The 17,303-nt window shown below is 40.3% G+C and overlaps 1 protein-coding gene across 1 annotated transcript in view; it reads left to right on the top strand.

Annotated features, from left to right (window-relative positions):
* The window catches only part of CFTR (CF transmembrane conductance regulator), a 91,098-nt gene that overhangs the window by 64,431 nt on the left and 9,364 nt on the right, over positions 1–17,303 (top strand). Inside the window, exons 21-23 of the mRNA XM_009466108.2 lie at positions 2,027–2,127; positions 10,087–10,326; positions 14,035–14,190. Of these exons, the coding sequence (XP_009464383.2) occupies positions 2,027–2,127; positions 10,087–10,326; positions 14,035–14,190 (497 nt within the window). The remainder of the gene's footprint in view (positions 1–2,026; positions 2,128–10,086; positions 10,327–14,034; positions 14,191–17,303) is intronic.

The raw sequence follows: 17,303 nt of genomic DNA, 5'->3' as shown, positions 1-17,303 counted from the left end.
GTTGGAGTCACTGATTTAAGTATGTCATAATAGTAAATACAATTTAATTAAAATAGAAATTACGCCATTATTATCTGCAATCTGATGTTGTAGAGGACTCATTAAAGGGATTAATCTGAAAATAATATCTGAAGGGACAGAAATTCCCTTTTCTTGACTGTAAGTGCTGTAAAAGTAATCTCGTGTTTTAAACCACGTTAATGTAACTATGTTAGTGTACTGAAAAGCTTGGATGTTGATTATCATCTGTATACCTCAAAGTTTTTTAGTAAATAGAGGTTAATGTTCGTCTCATTTACAAATGGCTAAGACATGCAAAGTTTTAATGATCTTCTAAAGCCACACCGATAGCAGAAATAGTCATCCAGTTCTCTAATTGCCAACCCACTGACCCATTTTCCAATGTGAAGTTTTGCAAATTCCATTCAAAATCCTGTTAGGAATGGCTCACCGCTCCTAGTAAACCCAGTACATGAATGAGAATCACTCTATACCTTACTATCTTACTTGTATTTGAAATGCTGCCCGTGGCTGGCCAGGCATAGCCAGTCTCCAACAAGAAGAGGATAGGAGGTGAATATCCCCAAAGTGTTGGAATAATTCAGTTCTGTGGAAAAACTCAGCAGGTTTAGCTACAGATTACTTCAAATACAGTTTTGAATTCACTATGCTGTTTTTATGTATGTTTTTTGATTTTGATTCTCAGGCGTTATTCTCCCTCTCCCAAGTTTTACACTGAACTTTGTGTGCAGGATCTGGATGCAGTTTCAATACTATGGTTGCTGATGAACAAGAATTTGCTGATTTTGTGAAGGAGGTTTTTGGTTCTAATAATATTCAAATTTCATTTGATCACACTTCAGTGTTGAAAAGGAGTTATATGAAAGTGTACCTTTTATCAAATATTGTATTGTGTATGAAATGCTATCCTCTATTTCTTGTATAAGGAACTCTCCTGATTCTTAGGAAAAAAAAATCCAACCACATAAATACTTCTGTATGAAAATATGCACCTACAGTACTTTTGTTACAAAGGAGACTTTTAATTCCCCTAAAATTCATAGGGAAATAATATCCCCTGCTGCCCTTCTCATTTTTTACTTTTGCGCTTAGTAGTTTGGTGTGTTTTAGGAAAACTGTTTCTTGTGTTATTGTTTTTCTGGATATTTTATTTGAGAAAAGGAGTTAGAAACAAAATGTGAAAATTTGTCATCTTGCCACGATTGTAAACGTTACTGTTACAGGTAATAGGTCCTTGGAGCAACACTAAATTCCTTTCCTTAATCTGCCAGCTTTCAGGAGGAATATTTTGCTTTTATTGTTTACATAATGAGATAATGAGATGTCTGTAAGCAAAACAAGAGGAAGTTTGTTGAAGAAAGCCATAGAAGAAATAAGAAGAAATCATAGAAAGGCATTTGGCTTAAATTCTCAATTCCATTTAACACATAGTGAGATTAAAAATCAACAGTGGGGTAGTTTAAATGCTTATATTGTGTTGTATGAATTCATAAAGGAAAATCCCTGGAAAATTCCATGCTTGTTACAGCAGACAATTAAAGCAAAAGAATTTATATCTGCATCTTTGTGGAATGGTAAGGAGAACATATCCTCTATTTGTCCAAGAAATGAAAATGTAAACCAGCACAACTATTTTGAATTTTAAAGTTGTTAGCTGTGGTGTTTTAGTCAGATAAGAGTCATTTCACAGATTCATATGTGTTGCAAAAAGGAAACTGAAATCAAGACTGCAGAGGCCTGATTCTGTTCACAGCTTAAGTACCAAGATTTAATTTTTTCTTATGCAAAACCAAGATCAGGGTTTCTAGTTAATTCAGTGCTAAAGCCAGGTGTTTAACTGATGATTAAGCACTCAGTCCTTTGTGTAATTAACAAATCCATGTTTTCTCCATGAAATAAAAAGAGGAGAGAATGTGAATATGTATTTTAAGATACACATGCTAATTTTCTGATTTCTATTGGCTTTTTATTTGCATATAAATTGAATGTGTTTTTCTCTCTGCAGGTGATGGACCAGGTAGAGTTGGCATTATTCTTACTTTAGCTATGAACATCATGGGAACCTTGCAGTGGGCAGTAAACTCAAGCATAGATGTGGATAGTTTGGTAAGCATAAAATGCACTATGCTGTGCTTTCTTTTGAGGAATTGCTTTATTTTGTTGATTATGGGTGTTCAGTAAGTTATTCTGAGAGTTCGATATCATGCAGATGTGTCAGAAAAGTTCCACTCATACCTTTCATAACAACCTACCAGCTTTGGCACAGCACAAACTGAGGGGTTTTTGTGATCAAAATTTTTCCTGGACTAGAATAGGCAACAGCAAATAATTGCATTTGAGGATTCAGACTGCAGATGTAGCAGTGATGGGAAAACTTCAAAAAGGCTTGGAGTTGTTTTGTTATGATTATATACCTTACTCAGTCTACTTAAGGGCTTTGCACAGCAGATCATGATGGATGTTTTTGAGCTCCTTCCATGCAAAATCAATAGTGATTTAAAAATCTGTCCTAGGCTTCCCTGGGGGGTCTTTTTCTGGTTTTGTGTAAAATAACCTCTGAGATAAGGCCTTGGAGTTGTACCTGTTTACTCCTTTAATTTGCGTAGTTAGTTTGTTAGCTAGGATTGGCTTTAAAACAGAATATTTCACAAGATTAACTCATCATTACTTGTTTGTTGAGATATGAGAAGCAGACAGGAAACTCATAAAAGAATATGTTTGTTCTTGCAGTTTTCACCATACTTTAATGTATGAAAGTTTTAGATGTTATTTTAAAATGCAATCGTTGCTTCTCTGTTTACACTTCAGGCATTCCAGGATTTATTTTAAACAGAATTCTTGTAACAAAATACAGTAGTCTTATAAACAAAGAAAAATTTCTGAGAAGAAAAAATCTCCCACATCCAGTCATACCCTCTCTGAACCCTAAATTAGCTTCTCAAGCCAACTATTTCAGTATTGGAAAACAAACAACTTTTACAGCAGACCGTGGATACCGTTAAATCCTGATTAGCTGAAATGAGTTGTTTAAAAAAAAATAATTGGGACAGACGGTGACAGTGAAGGAATATTTGCCAGTTTGACATATTTTTTTTAAATAAGTGATTCAACCAGCCTCATCCTGAAGGAAATCCTTAAGAGCCCCAGAACTGGTAATTAACCACTTACAGCATCTAATCTCTTGTTTATGTGTGTGACTGGTGGTAGTCCAGAAAGCTGACTGCCATTCAGGGACACATTTTTTCCCTATCCACCAATTGTTTTATGCTGACTCTTTCTTCACTTGTTAAAACAGCCTGTCTTGAAGGGCAGGCACTTTGTGAAAGGGCTTCTTTGCCGTAACTGCAAGACACACCAAACAGCAGTTTTGTGACTGATAATGAAGTAAAACATGCTGTTGGTAAGGCACGACAGTGACAACAACGTTCAATCAGCTCTCATTTGTAAGCTCCATCTTAGCCCTGTAAGGCATAATGTTTTATGTATAACAATCTGTATATGAATCATGTGCACATATTATATGGCTTAGTACAGACTGCAGGTGTTTCACAAGAGCAACAGAAAGTCTTCCTAGTAGGATTCAGAGGGTGCTGGACATGCTAGTGTTTTAATAAAGAAAAACTTACCCTTTTTTAAAATACATTGATATTAAAATGTCACTTATTAGTAGCAATAAGGAAGTAACTCCCTTTCCCCTGAAAAGAAAGCCTCAAGTTGCTTTAGATGTTTGTGAGTACTTTTCTCTATATTAAGAGAAATTACTGTACTGGAGCACCGGTTATGTTATATTATATTGATAGCCTTTCTAAGGTGCATCAGTTTATAGGTGGATCCTCTGGACTTTTTTTGGCAATGGATAGCTCCCGACCCCCATCCCATGGATTTTTAGGTATCCCAGGTGACTAACAGATATTGCTGGCAGGATGCTTTTCCTGACATTCAAAAGCTGCTTCTGTGCACAAGCAAATAAGAATAGCTTCACGGTTTCATGATAATGAAACTGCTTCACCGGGTGATGCAGGTGTATTATTTCCCACTCTCTGTGTTCTCTACATTTAGCACTTCCCTCTTTAAAGACTTTTACAATTATTTGGTTACAGAAGTCCTGCAAAGGCTTGCATGTGTGCCTGACTTAGTACTCTATTTGGTTATACTCTATTTTTCTCTCAAGCAGTATTTGGAAGCTCCCCACAGGACCAGATTGGCCAGAACCGACACATCTCCATGTGTATCCAGTTACAGATATGCATGCACCGCTCTAGATGACATCACTCTTGCCCTTCCTTGAGCAGCTGTGACATCCATGCTTACAAGCCTGCACACAAGCATGCCTGAGTGTATAGCACATTTGTAGGTGGCAGTCTTTGGTTGTCAGATAAGCTGGAGTTTTCTGCAAGTGGTTGAAGCCCATGCCCGAAGCTATAGCTGCTGCAATTAGTACATAACATATTAAGCTTGTTCTGAGTTGTTTTACAAGATACGCAAGGTACGGGACATCAGTGAAATAAATACAAGCAAAAGGACAGGAAGGCAGGGGAACAGGGAAGCAGGATCACGTGAAGAAGGAAAAAATGTACCAGAAGAAATACTGGCCAAACAGATGGCTAGGTGGCAAATTTGACTTTATTCCACACAATGTCCTTCTTGAGCTTTCTGTGACACTCGCATACATATTGAAGAAATCCGAGTTTCTAGGTTGGATTTTGGTTTTACATACACAGATATACTCTTTGAAGCAATTTCTGTTGAACTGGTTTGGCTTTAACTGAAAAATCCCCATTGTTTTTTAATACCCGATAATGGTTTTGGCATTTCATTCTCTACAGCCCTGATACTTTATCTGCTCTGTTTTTTGTTTGTTGTTTTTTTTTTTTTTAAAAAAACATATGTGGTCATCTGACAGCTATCCATTGTTTCATTTAAAGCTGCCAGTTAGGCTAGATTTATCTTTTCACTTTGATCATTTCTGCTAATATCCCTTTAGCTGGTTTTCAGTCTTTTTCTTATCCCTCCAGGCAGTCATGTAGTATTTTTAATTTTTTTCCTTCATAAGGAAATAGAAAATAAGTTTTCCAGTAACTGCTGCTTTCACAGATAAGCATTGGCTAGTCCCAGTGGACTGTTTTAATGCTTTATAACCTCCTCCTTCACTGATGTGTATCCTGCAGTAGCAGTGCTAAAACTAGAAAGGACAATTCCTTTTATCAGGGAAAGAGAAAATGCCATGCTTTTACTGTTGCCAAGATTATTTATGCAAGGAGATATAAAAAGAATCCCCCAAAGAGATACTAAAACCAGACCTGCTAAACCTCACAATGCCCCACCCTGTACATCAAGGATGCTGCAGAGTTAAAGTAGTACATGGTAGAGAAGAGGACAAAAGAAAAAATTAGGACTGTGAAAGATAATGGTACTTTTAGGGCTGGTTTTCATGCTTTTATTTTCCCATGCTATTTCACCTGTTCAGCTGTTTTTGTTTTTTTTAACTAGGACATGATCTTAATATGCTTTTTACTACTGTCAGCAGAAAACTTGAGAACATTGTTAAGTTCCAAAGTTTAAATAAGCTAAACACTTGACTGTAAAATCTGCATCAGAATGACAATTCTGGAAGTGAGGTGTTGGTCATCTGGAAGGGAACAGAATCAAGAAAAAACTGTTAGAGCATTTCCTTTTCTGCCTGCAAAGCAGTGTGAGAAAGAGCAAAAAAAATCAGTACAAGTTTGACATGAATGAAATATTTCATTTTTGCAGTTGGGAAAAGGAGTATATGTCCTATAAGTGCACACAAAATGTAACAGCAGAAGATGTGAACCGTAAAGCCATATGGTCTGCCTGCATTGACCCAGTTTTTGCAGTGACTTAATGCACAGGGTTTTTTTACAACATGAGCCATTGGACCAGCCTCTCATAAGATGTCTCAGTTGCACACTGCGCTTTCCAGGCAGCATGTTTTTGAGGCGGTGGTGTCTTGCAACATGGTCATTGAATACTATGCCTGTCTGGCCTGGAGAGGGTAACTGCTCTCTTTCTAGCAGAAGAAAACATAGGGCCTGGTGAAATTAATTCTGTTGGATTACTTGTAAAAGAATTACTTCTTCCACTTTCTGGAAATATACATTACATAATTATATTATGAATTCTTCAACATTAAGAAAAGTTTAAGTGATATTAATGAGAAAGTAAATTAAAGAATTTGCAATGTTATTAAAATCTCAGTAAAATACAGTTAGGCAAGGCTAAAAATAGCGTATTATGCTCTAGACATTTTTAGATGAAAGTAGTAAATATAATCCTTTATTCTAAAGCATTACTTAGAGACTGTGAATATAGCAGACAAATGGCTGATGGGAATAATGGATAAGAAACTTGCTGTCACCTACACTATACCTGTCATTATGAATGACAGAAGATTTCTACCTGTGAAAGGAAGAATGGATAGCTTTGTAAAATGTTACTGACATTTATGCTACATTCTGCCCAGATGTAAATCGTAATGCAAATTACAGAACTAGGAAAGCATCCTTCTGAATTGATTTAAAGTATTAAGCTGTCTAAAATATCTGCATATGTGATGTGACTGATAAATCTGTCAGGGGAGCTGGGAGAGAGATGAAATTTTCTGCGGTAAGGAAGGTTCTTTGTCCAGCTGGCTTCATAGCAGATTTTAGCTAGCGTATAACGGTAGGATCTCTTGGGCAATTACAGGGAATCCCTGCCTGTACAAAAGTTCACAGCTCTTGATGAAGCCAAGACAGACCTTCATTCCTGAAGCAGTGATATTTCTAAAAGGATAAGATTTCTGAAAAGAAATGTACCATCAAACACCGATTAAAATAAATGCATGGTACTCATTGTGGGAATTTACTAAAGACAGTCAGACAGGAAGAAAATTGTCGATCTGATCCAAGGTCTTCCCATTTGTATCACCAAAATGAGATGATATTCATATATCAACATGATGATGACCATGCCAATCCATCTTGCAGAGGGGGTGAGATGGAAATTGTAATTGATAGGCTTGGGTGTTAGCATGCTTTTCAAAACTTCTGTCACATTTGTGTTTCAAGATGCTGAGATACAAGCAATTACTCCAGTATTTCCTTGCATTATATATATATTTGCTTCCACATGGAAAATCCACTGAACTATTTCAATCTGGATTGAAAAGGAGGAAGGAATGGTAATATATCAAGTAGAATTACTTTGCAGAAGGAATTACAAAAACAGTTTAACAAGGTCCAAGATGTACAAAGAATTTTTCATAATGCCACTAAAGAGAGATATATTTCTGGGAATACAGATTAGAGAACAAATGCTAATAATAATCCCCAGATACTCCTGGATGCAGTAGCTATGAAGGTATCTGTTTGTTTATTTATTTATTTTGCTAAATAATTTCTGACCAATAAGAATGGACACTATCTTATAGTTTACTCTTGTTGTTTACAGAGGTCAAATTTTGGTAAAATGAGTAATTAAGTTAATTAAGTTAGTTGGACTAAGGCGCTTAGGGACCTGAATGTAGACTAAGGTCACGTCTTCTTCAAGTGAGGGGCTGAAATTTGTTTCCTACGTAGCAGGAGAAAAACACTAGGAAATTTTGGAGACTCTAGGACAACCAGGATGAACAACATTCTTCAAAAGTATATTAGACATGACAGCCTCCACAGAATGGATTAGTTAACCAAAACAATCTATGCATTGGAGGTCAAGACCCAGACAGAGAAGAGAGACTTGACAAAATCAGAGTTAGACTTGCAAATGGCCCAAATTCTGCATGAGCACTTGATCTCAGTTTTCAGTAAAAGGACAGTGTTTAATCTGGGGAGTTGAAAGTGAAGCAAAAGATAGAAATGGGATTTACAATATCTGAGGTGGAAATTATATGCAAAAACCAGCCTAGCTGTAGGCACATAACTGAAGCTCCTAAGTTAGAATCCTGGTCTCCCTAAATTCCCAGTTCAGGGGGACACATACACCACCCATGACTCAGTCCATCTAAAATCAGAGTCTTCAACTAAATGTGATTGGGTTCTGCAGTTGGGCATTTCAGTTAAACATGTGAAACCAGGCTGGAACAATGCCGCCCCATGCATGCAGACCAGGTGGGACCAGACGTCCCATCCTAGGGTTCAGGAAGAACTGGCTGAGAAGCTGGAGATGTGGTAATGGCCACTTCAAATGAATCCACCAAGCTGGCAGTGGTCGTGGCAGGTAATAGAGTAATAAGTGTCACTTTTGGTTAAGAAGGAGAAATAGTAAGTCATTGATGCCACCATCAGTTTGTTAGTCTGATGACAGCAGTCTTTAGAAACTAATTTGAAGAAGTAATCAAAGATGCAGTGCTTACAGAATGAATTCACTCAGGTTTGCTGACATTAGGGTTGCGTCAGACTAACCTGATAACTGTGTTTGATGATTTATTTTACATACAATAGCAGTGTAGTAGATCTCATTTGTCTTCAGGAAAGCACTGGCTGTGGCTCTGTTTCAGAAATTATATAAATGAAGATCAGGATTATTACAAGAACTGTAAACTAGTTAATGAGTTGGACAGAAAGGAAATGGCATTAAGCTGTAAGTATTAAGCTGTAGGGAGGCTACTCAATGAAGATTAGATTTGTGACTGAGCTCATTTTAATCTTTTTTAATACTCTCAAAAAAGAAAAAAAAATGGTGCTGAAGAAATCTGCCAAAGGCACAAAGCTGAAAGGCAATGTTAGTATGAAGGATGATGGGAGCTGAAAGGTATTAGGTGACCGCAAATGGCTGATACAAAATAGATTTCAGTAGCCAAAGTATAGGCTTGAATTTAGGGACTGCTAAGAATAACCTCCGTTGTAAGTGAGGATCTCCTTGGTTAGAAATCCTCAGCTAAGATTGAGGAAAGCTTGGCTGACTACTGCTTGATCAGAGGGTGACTATAAGATGTGACTGTGAAGAAAGAGCATATGATCCTAAGATGTATTAATCAAGATATTCCTACTATAGATAGGAAAGTGTCAATGCCTTTGTACAATATCCTTGTGAAACATCATCCAAAATGCTGTGTACATTCCGGTCAGACAGGAAAGATTAATTTGAACTGGGATGTTTGGAGAAGGAGAACATATGTCAAGAAAGAGGCTTAAACCTGGATTTTCTTTAGTCCTGGAGAACAAAGGGTGACTGGATCTAGGGTAGCCCTCCATAAATTTATGGGGAAAGCATCTAGAAAAAGAACTACTTAGAATTTAAAAGTAATTAATTTACAAGAACAAAACTGGTCCATAGACTTAAAAATGTTTTCTGACCACCTGAGCAGTGAAGTTCTGTGAAGGAGATGAATTAACTATTTATTGATTGACCTTTGACCCATTTAAAAAAAAAAATCAAGAGGATCCCTTCTAGTCCCATGCGCCTTTGAAAATTCACCAAGACTGATACTAGCAACTTCTGTCTGAAGTTCATGAACTACAGGACTTGATTATTTAACCTAATAAATATAATTACAGATATAAAATTAATTATCATGGAACTTCCTACTAATTTTTTGGTAAAAACTATAGATAATTTCTCATAAATGCTCAGTTGTTAATGTCTGATGATTGTTCCTCTTTACTTGATGCTACTGCTTTACATCTTTCAAATTCCACGCAGTCTGCTGATCTTTGGAGATCAATCATTATTCAAGGAACTTCAGTTTTTGGGTTGGGCAACCCCCTATGGGGAGGAAGGAGTTGAAGACTCCAAGATTGCTTTCATGATCATACTATGTTTTCATAAATACACGTCACCTACAGTTTTCAAAATATGTTTTTAAAGGTAGAAAGAGCTATTGTGTCCATTTAAAAAGGAAGCAAGTGGAATCACATGTTGGACCAATGTCAGTACTACAAGAGCAATAGAATCTAGAGCTCTGTACAAGAAGTATCTTACCTTTGAAAATTATATCATGATATATATAACTTACATGGAAAAGAGACTAGCTGTTCTGGCTAGGAATTAGGAATAATTTGATTTCATTTGTTTTGATAGCTAAGTATTAATTACAATTAGAGTACTGTTTGTTTTGTTTCCTAGATGCGGTCTGTCGGACGAATATTTAAATTCATTGACATGCCAACAGAAGAGATGAAAAACATTAAGCCACAGAAGAATAACCAGCTTTCAGATGCCCTTGTAATTGAAAACAGGCATGTGAAGGAAGAGAACTGGCCGTCCGGGGGCCAAATGACTGTGAAGGACCTTACGGCCAAATACGGTGAAGGAGGAGCTGCTGTCTTAGAAAACATTTCCTTTTCAATAAGTTCAGGGCAGAGGGTGAGATACTGTTTTGTTGTGTTTGATCTGACTTCTATTAAGCTTAACTACAGAAGTGTCATTATATTCATTATTATATTCATTGACTAAAGAGTAGGTTGAGTTCAGTAAGGTTTTGTAAATGAAATTGTCGCAAAACAAAGTAATCATCTAAAGCACCTGAAGAAGAGAAATGTCTTGTGTCTCTTCTTAAAAAGAGGTCATCTGTAGGTTTATTGGCTACAAACAAAAAAAAGGCAAGGAAAATCTGCCTCAGTTATCCTAGAAATCTTGAGGCTATTTACACCTCAGTGAAGCACAGTGGGAAAGTTTGCTCGCCATGAGGAGCAGAATATACTGATAAAATATGTATGCAGCAGTTCCCCAAGCTGTATTCCTATGCCTGAAGTCATCCGCCTTCTCCTCCTGGGGAGAGGGAAGCTTGCTGGTGAGCGCAGGTGCTGGGGGCAGCCTGACCCAGGTGGAGCAGGGCACGAAAGAATACCGGCCGCTATGCCAAGGGTAACGCACCGCTGGCTCTGGCAGCTGGAGGGTGGAGGTGCCGTCTCTCTCATTCAATGAGGGCTCTATGCCATCCCAAATTATTATATAACAAACCATAAACAGCTCTATTCTTTAGAAGACTGACAAACCTCTAATTAGTCTTCATGCCTGTTTGGGGTTGTGTTCGAGAAAGAGCTTTAGTTTCAGGACAGCAGTTAGGCAGAGATTTAACACTTTGCTTTAAGTTCATGCTGAAGGACTGTCCTCGGGGGGGTGGGAAGAAAGGCTCACGCCATTTCCTGAGCTGGAGCCATACAGATGAAGAGGTGATTTTAACTCTCCCATGTAGATGAGAAAACACGTTCAGTGACAGCTCCCTGGCCTTGCCACAAGGTAGCTTTTCACTCCTAGTTTGGATAGCACCAGTCGCTGCCAGGTTTGGTAGATCTGTCTTGGTTTACATGAACTGAATGTTTCATCTACTAAGTTTAAGGGCACAAAAATTTTGAAACTGGGGGTCTGACTTGCTGTAGCACCATCCTGAAACCGCTCTGCCTTTGGAAGAGAGGCACCTGTGATTCCTGGAGCGTGGAGGTGCGGGTGCCACTGCAGGCTTGTGGATTTACTTCCTGGAAAATCCCTTGAAGCAATGGAGTATGGAAAATGAAATATAGTTTTGTACTGCACAGAGAGGGGGCAGAGCAATTAAAACAAAGATCCTTTTTTCAATGGCTATGATTTAGGAACTCGATCCAATTTTGGTGATGAACCCTAGACTCAGAGGTAACATTTCCAGAATTGGAGCACGCTCCTTAAACTGGAGAGTATTTGTCTCTGCCCCATAGGGAAGCACATGTAAAACAAGCAGGAAAGGGGAGAGCTCTCCTCTGCTGAGGGGGTCGAATAGAATCGAATTGAATCAAATCGCATAGAATAGACTATTTCAGTTGGAAGGGACCTACAACAATCACCTAGTCCAACTGCCTGACCAATTCAGGGCTGACCAAGCTAAAACATGTTATTAAGGGCACTGTTCAAATGCCTCTTAAACACTGACAGACTTGGGGCATCAACCACCTCCCTAGGAAGCCTGCTCCAGCGTTTGACCAACCTCTCGGTAAAGAAATGCTTCCTAATGTCCAGTCTAAACCTCCCCTGGCACAGCTTTGAACCATTCCCACACCTCCTGTCGCTGGATACCAGGGAGAAGAGCTCAGCGCCTCCCTCTCCCCTTCCCCTCCTCAGGAAGCTGTAGAGAGCCATGAGGTCGCCCCTCAGCCTCCTTTTCTCCAAAGTAGACAAACCCAAAGTCCTCAGCCGCTCCTCACAGGACAGCCCTTTCACCAGCTTTGTTGCCCTCCTCTGGATGCGTTCCAGGGCCTTCACATCCTCCTTAAATTGTGGGGCCCAGAACTGCACACAGTACTCAAGGTGAGGCTGTACCAATGCTGAATACAGTGGATAATCACCTCCTTTGACGGTCTGGTTATACGGTGTTTGATGCACCCCAGGATGGGGTTTGCCCTCTTGGCTGCCGGGGCACACTGCTGACTCCTGTTGAGCCTGCTGTCGACCGGCACCGCCAGATCCCTTTCTGCAGGGCTGCTCTCCAGCCACTCCTCTCCCAATTTGTACTTGTGCCCAGCATTACTCTGTCCTAGGTGCAGAATCCAGCATTTGGACTTGTTAATTTTCATCCCATTAATCATTGCCCAATGCTCCAATCTATCTAGATCCCTCTGCAAGGCCTCTTCTTCCCCAAGAGAGTCAACAGCACCTCCCAATCTGTTCTCATCAGCAAACGTGCTAATGGTGCATTCAGCTCTTGCATCCAGATCGTTGATGAATGCATTGAACAGAACCAGCCCTAGAATTGAACCCTGAGGAAGGCCACTGATGACCGGCTGCCAGCCAGATGTAGCCCCATTCGCTACAACCCTTTGAGCTTTGCCCTTCAGCCAGTTTTTCACCCAGTGCACCGTGAACCTGCTTATCCCACAGTTGGACAACTTGTCCAGTAGGATGCTATGAGGGACAGTATCAAAAGCCTTAGTAAAATCCAGAAAAACTGGAGGCATCACCGCCTTCCCTTTATCCACGAGGCGGGTGGCCTTATCATAGAAGGATATCAAATTAGTTAAACAGGACTTTCTCTTTGTGAACCCATGTTGACTGTGCCTGATGATTGCATTATTCTTTAAATGCCTTTCAGTAGTACGCAGTACAATCTTCTCCATAATTTTTCCAAGAACTGAGGTTAGACTAACAGGTCTGTAGTTCCCTGGGTCTTCCGTCATGCCCTTTTTGTGGATTGGAATACAAATCTACCCACTCAGTAGATTGGGTCAGTGCAACACAGCACAGACTGCTCATCTGGTTTGGAGGCCTGAGGCACTGTTATGGAAAGGATGCCAGGCAGCAGGAAGAATCCCCTTCTTCACCTTCACATGTATATTGTCACCCTACAAAAGCAGCCCACGCTCAGACAGGACATCATTAGCTGTGTAAAACCCAGCTACTGGAAAAGGCAGTACCTCAGCATTTGCTGGTGGTTACTGCAGATATTGCTTGTTCCAGCAACAGGTCGGTGCAATCCCACAAGGGAAACACAACATTAAAAAACCCCCTGTGTACTATGTTTCTTCCCACCTAAGAGGCAAGGAAAGACAGCACCAGCTGGGCAGGTTGAGGACTTGCATTGCTGCTTGGGGGTGGGCAATGGCAGGGTGTGTGCTGTCACCAATGCCTCAGGCCCAAGCTACCCCACTACAAATTCATGGTCTGATCAGAGTTAGGCCCTCTATTTTCAATTATGTGGAAATTGAGTAGCTTAGTAGTGTGATTCAAGTGCACTCCATACTTGGTTTTTGACTGCTGGATGGGGTTTTGGTGAAGAGGGCTTCATAGCAAAAGAAAGGGGAAAGGCACAAAGAGCTGGACTAATCAGTACAACATAATGTATAAGCAAATTTCTGTTCTTCAGCTAAGGGTAGACTAACAGATTTTTCATCTTAGTTAATTCTAACAAAACAAAGAAGAGTCTGGCCCAGTGTTTCGTTCAGCTCTTGCTATAGGCTTTTATCATTCCCAAATGAATGACATTTACTATCCCGTTGAGATCCATTTGGATTGTTCTCCACTGCTGAGATCTCCAAGTGTTTCTGCCTTGTCTGTGGTTAATATGTAAGCAGTATTAAGTGTTTGCTTTTATGATTTGCATTGCAGGTGGGCCTTTTAGGAAGAACTGGTTCAGGAAAAAGCACTTTACTTTTTGCATTTTTAAGACTGCTGAATACAGAAGGTGATATCCAGATTGATGGAGTCTCCTGGAACACGGTCAGTGTGCAGCAATGGAGAAAGGCATTTGGAGTGATTCCTCAGGTAATAAGATTATTGTATATTTGTGTGCCTTTATTTTCATTGTGTGTCTTTATTTTCATTGGTTCTATATCCATATGCGCATTGTTACTTTCAAGCTGGAAGTTAGTTTTATGCTGAGAAACAGAAACAAAACACAAAGATTTTGTGAAAAGGGGAGTGGGGTAGATGGATGCACTGATTTGCAGCAAACTCTACTTTTTGAGGGTTTCTATGCCACTCACACAAGAACTCTTCTAGAAACAGGAAGGTACAGAACACTCAAACAGAAGTGTTCATAGCCTGCTTATCCCTGCACCTCTGAAACAGTTTGCATGTTGGTTCAAAATAAGATAGTGCCACCTGAAGAAAAAAATACAATTGGTGGTGTTCTCAGCTACTGTTTTCTAAAGCCCTACATCACATATTATGGTTAACATGTGGTTACTATACACTTCCTGTTTTCCCTGACAAGCCGGTAGCAGAATTACTGCTTTTCTCATATTTTACTAGACCACTAGCTGATCCCCATCAGACTCATCACTTTTTTAGCTGTCACCTCTCATTACCATGTCATGGTGCATGTATAAGGGAGCACTTCATGTTATTTATGCTTGCAGCAGTCCTGGCATATGGGAAGTAATGCCAGAGATGAAAAAGGAAGCAGCTCCTCACATGGGTTTGGGCACCCGAATACTCTCAAATAACTGGAACAAGAAAAATAGTCTAAGGAGGAGCAAACAATTAAACTTAGCGCTTCTGAGTCCCTTGCCAATGTCCCTGCCACTGGCCCAGTGTCCTACATTAGTTACGGCTCTGAATTACCTGTCTCAAAAATGAACATTATTGGCTGCATGCAGTAACACTAAAAAGTGATCGCTCACTGTAAAGGTAGGAATGAAAACTGCTGGAATGAACTGTATAATTTTAATGCCATGTTTTGTGTTTTTCTTGTTGAAAGCTGTCAGTCCTGTCCAACAGGACTGATACAGGAGTAACACGTATTGGCATTCTCTTCTTTGAAAGCTGGATAGTTCTTCAGCTACTAAACATACACAGTCTTTTCCATAACAATGTTCGTTCCTTTGGAAATCTTCTGAGTGTGGCAGAGTAATTCAAGTAACAGTTGACTGCAGTCGTACCAGTGAGTCACTTGTGGTATCGGGAGGCAGAGGGACACCAGTTGCAGATCAGCCTGCCACACTGCAAGGGGACATGCAGTCTGTCCAGCCTTCATCCATCTTTGAGGGGTGGCTACTAGCTCCAGAGACTGATAAGTATGGTTTGATCCTTGATCACCCTGGTTGGTCCACTCCTTGACACCCAGCTGCATCTATGTAATTTGGAGGACAGGTACGTTATACAGCTGTCCTCCAAAGGATGGCCATATAGGATGAAGGATGCTTTTACCAGTATAAGCTATGTCTCCATTGGGAAATTTTCCTGATGTAGCTATACAGCCAAGTATAACTTTCTGTATTGGAAGAGGCTTCCCTGTCTCTCCCGTAGTCATCCTTTTGCTCTCAGCCCTTTCTTCCTTTGGGATGTGGTTGCCCTGCAGGGTTTCTGCTTTCCATCTCCAACTGTCCTTGGGAATGCATGGACTGAGGAGAAAACTGAATGCTTGGTAACAAGTAGCCCCCTTGTCCCAGTGAAAAATATGATTAATAACCCTCATAGCTGAGTACTCACTATAGAGTCACTAGGGGTATAGAAAACATCATTCTGCAGCCGTCAGCAAAATGCGAGAGACATTTATTACACGAGTAGCGTAACTTGCCCTTCTGCTAGTGAGGTGCATTGTTAGTTCATTGTTAAAATTACACGTTTAGTTCAGTTTGGAAGTCCCTGATGCATGGATCAATGCCAAAAAATCCCAGCCCTCCATTCTCTGGAAGGTCACAGGAGTTGCCAGCCTGTTTGCGTGCTTCAGCTGCAGCTCCTGTCCCAAATCCTTGCCAAAGAACTGCACATTATGCCTCAAAAGTTCCCACATTCAGAACAAAATGAAGTTTTCACCAGCACTTTCTCAGCAGGGAAGAGACATATGCCACCCTGCCTTTCCTGGCAGAACAAAGGGAGCCTTTTGTTCTTTGCCGTTCACCTACAGCTTCAGAATGGGAAAAAAAAAAAGTTGCCTTTCCTTTCCTGGGAGGCTGGCCTACAGCAACACATGGATATTTGCCATCTCCAGCAGACGCTTCGCTAACAAAAGGAGAGTGGAGCTCTACCTGAGTCATGCTTCCTCATGAAAGCTTTCCAACACTCCTTCCAACTGTCCTTCTCTTCGTTATCCCTAAATTTCCCAATTTAGAAGAAAAGAAGTGCTTTTCCTCTGTGGGAACTTTATTGATGCGCACCTGCATGGCACACACAGCGTCCTAACACACTGCCGTCTGCTCCACGCAGGCGATGCTGGAACAGCCTGTGGGGTGGTCAGGGATCACGCTGAGCCAGAGCAAAGGCAAAAACCTGTTTCTTTCAGTATCTCAAATCCAGCTGTCAGCACATTGCAGTGGCGTGAAGGGGTAAGTCACATAAAACACGTTTCCTGCAGCACCCACAAGGAAGTTCCTTCCTGTAGCTCCTCACACGCCGGTGCTGCTGAAGCACAGCCTGACCACAGCGCTGCTCCTACAGGATGTTTGTCATTCTCATGCAAAGCAATTACTCCAGCGATAACAGGCTGATTGAAGCATAATCGCAGCCCATCATCCCATCTTTCTGGGCAGTCCTTTCTGATGCTTCTTCTGCAAGAGTTTCCCCACCGCATTTTCAGGGCGAGGACATCCAGCTGCATCTGGTTTCAACACGCTGAAGCTCTTTTGCGTACAAGTCCTCATGCAGATTGCATCCTGAAGTATTTAATAGAGTCAGATTGAGACAATGCCTTCAGAAATTTGGCTTTGAATGGAGAACAGGAGGCCTGCAGCTAATTTTCCATTAAAATAAATGAAGAGAAACCTGAGACCCATAAGGTGCTGCTAGCTTAAAGGAAGGGGATGACTTCTGGTGTCTTCTTGAGTGTTATTCCACTGCATCCTGGTGGATCTCACACCGTTTTCTCTGTGTAAATACTCCATATAAAGTTAAAATCAAGCTTGGCATGGAGAACAAGATTACGACAGTTTGTGGGA

This window comes from Nipponia nippon, unplaced genomic scaffold, assembly GCF_047370975.1.
Source record: "Nipponia nippon isolate SJK-2023a ecotype South Korea unplaced genomic scaffold, ASM4737097v1 scaffold_3, whole genome shotgun sequence".
In the NCBI taxonomy this organism is placed as follows: domain Eukaryota; kingdom Metazoa; phylum Chordata; class Aves; order Pelecaniformes; family Threskiornithidae; genus Nipponia; species Nipponia nippon.
Note: the sequence above shows the minus strand (reverse complement) of the source record. Positions and strands in the feature narration are given on the sequence as shown.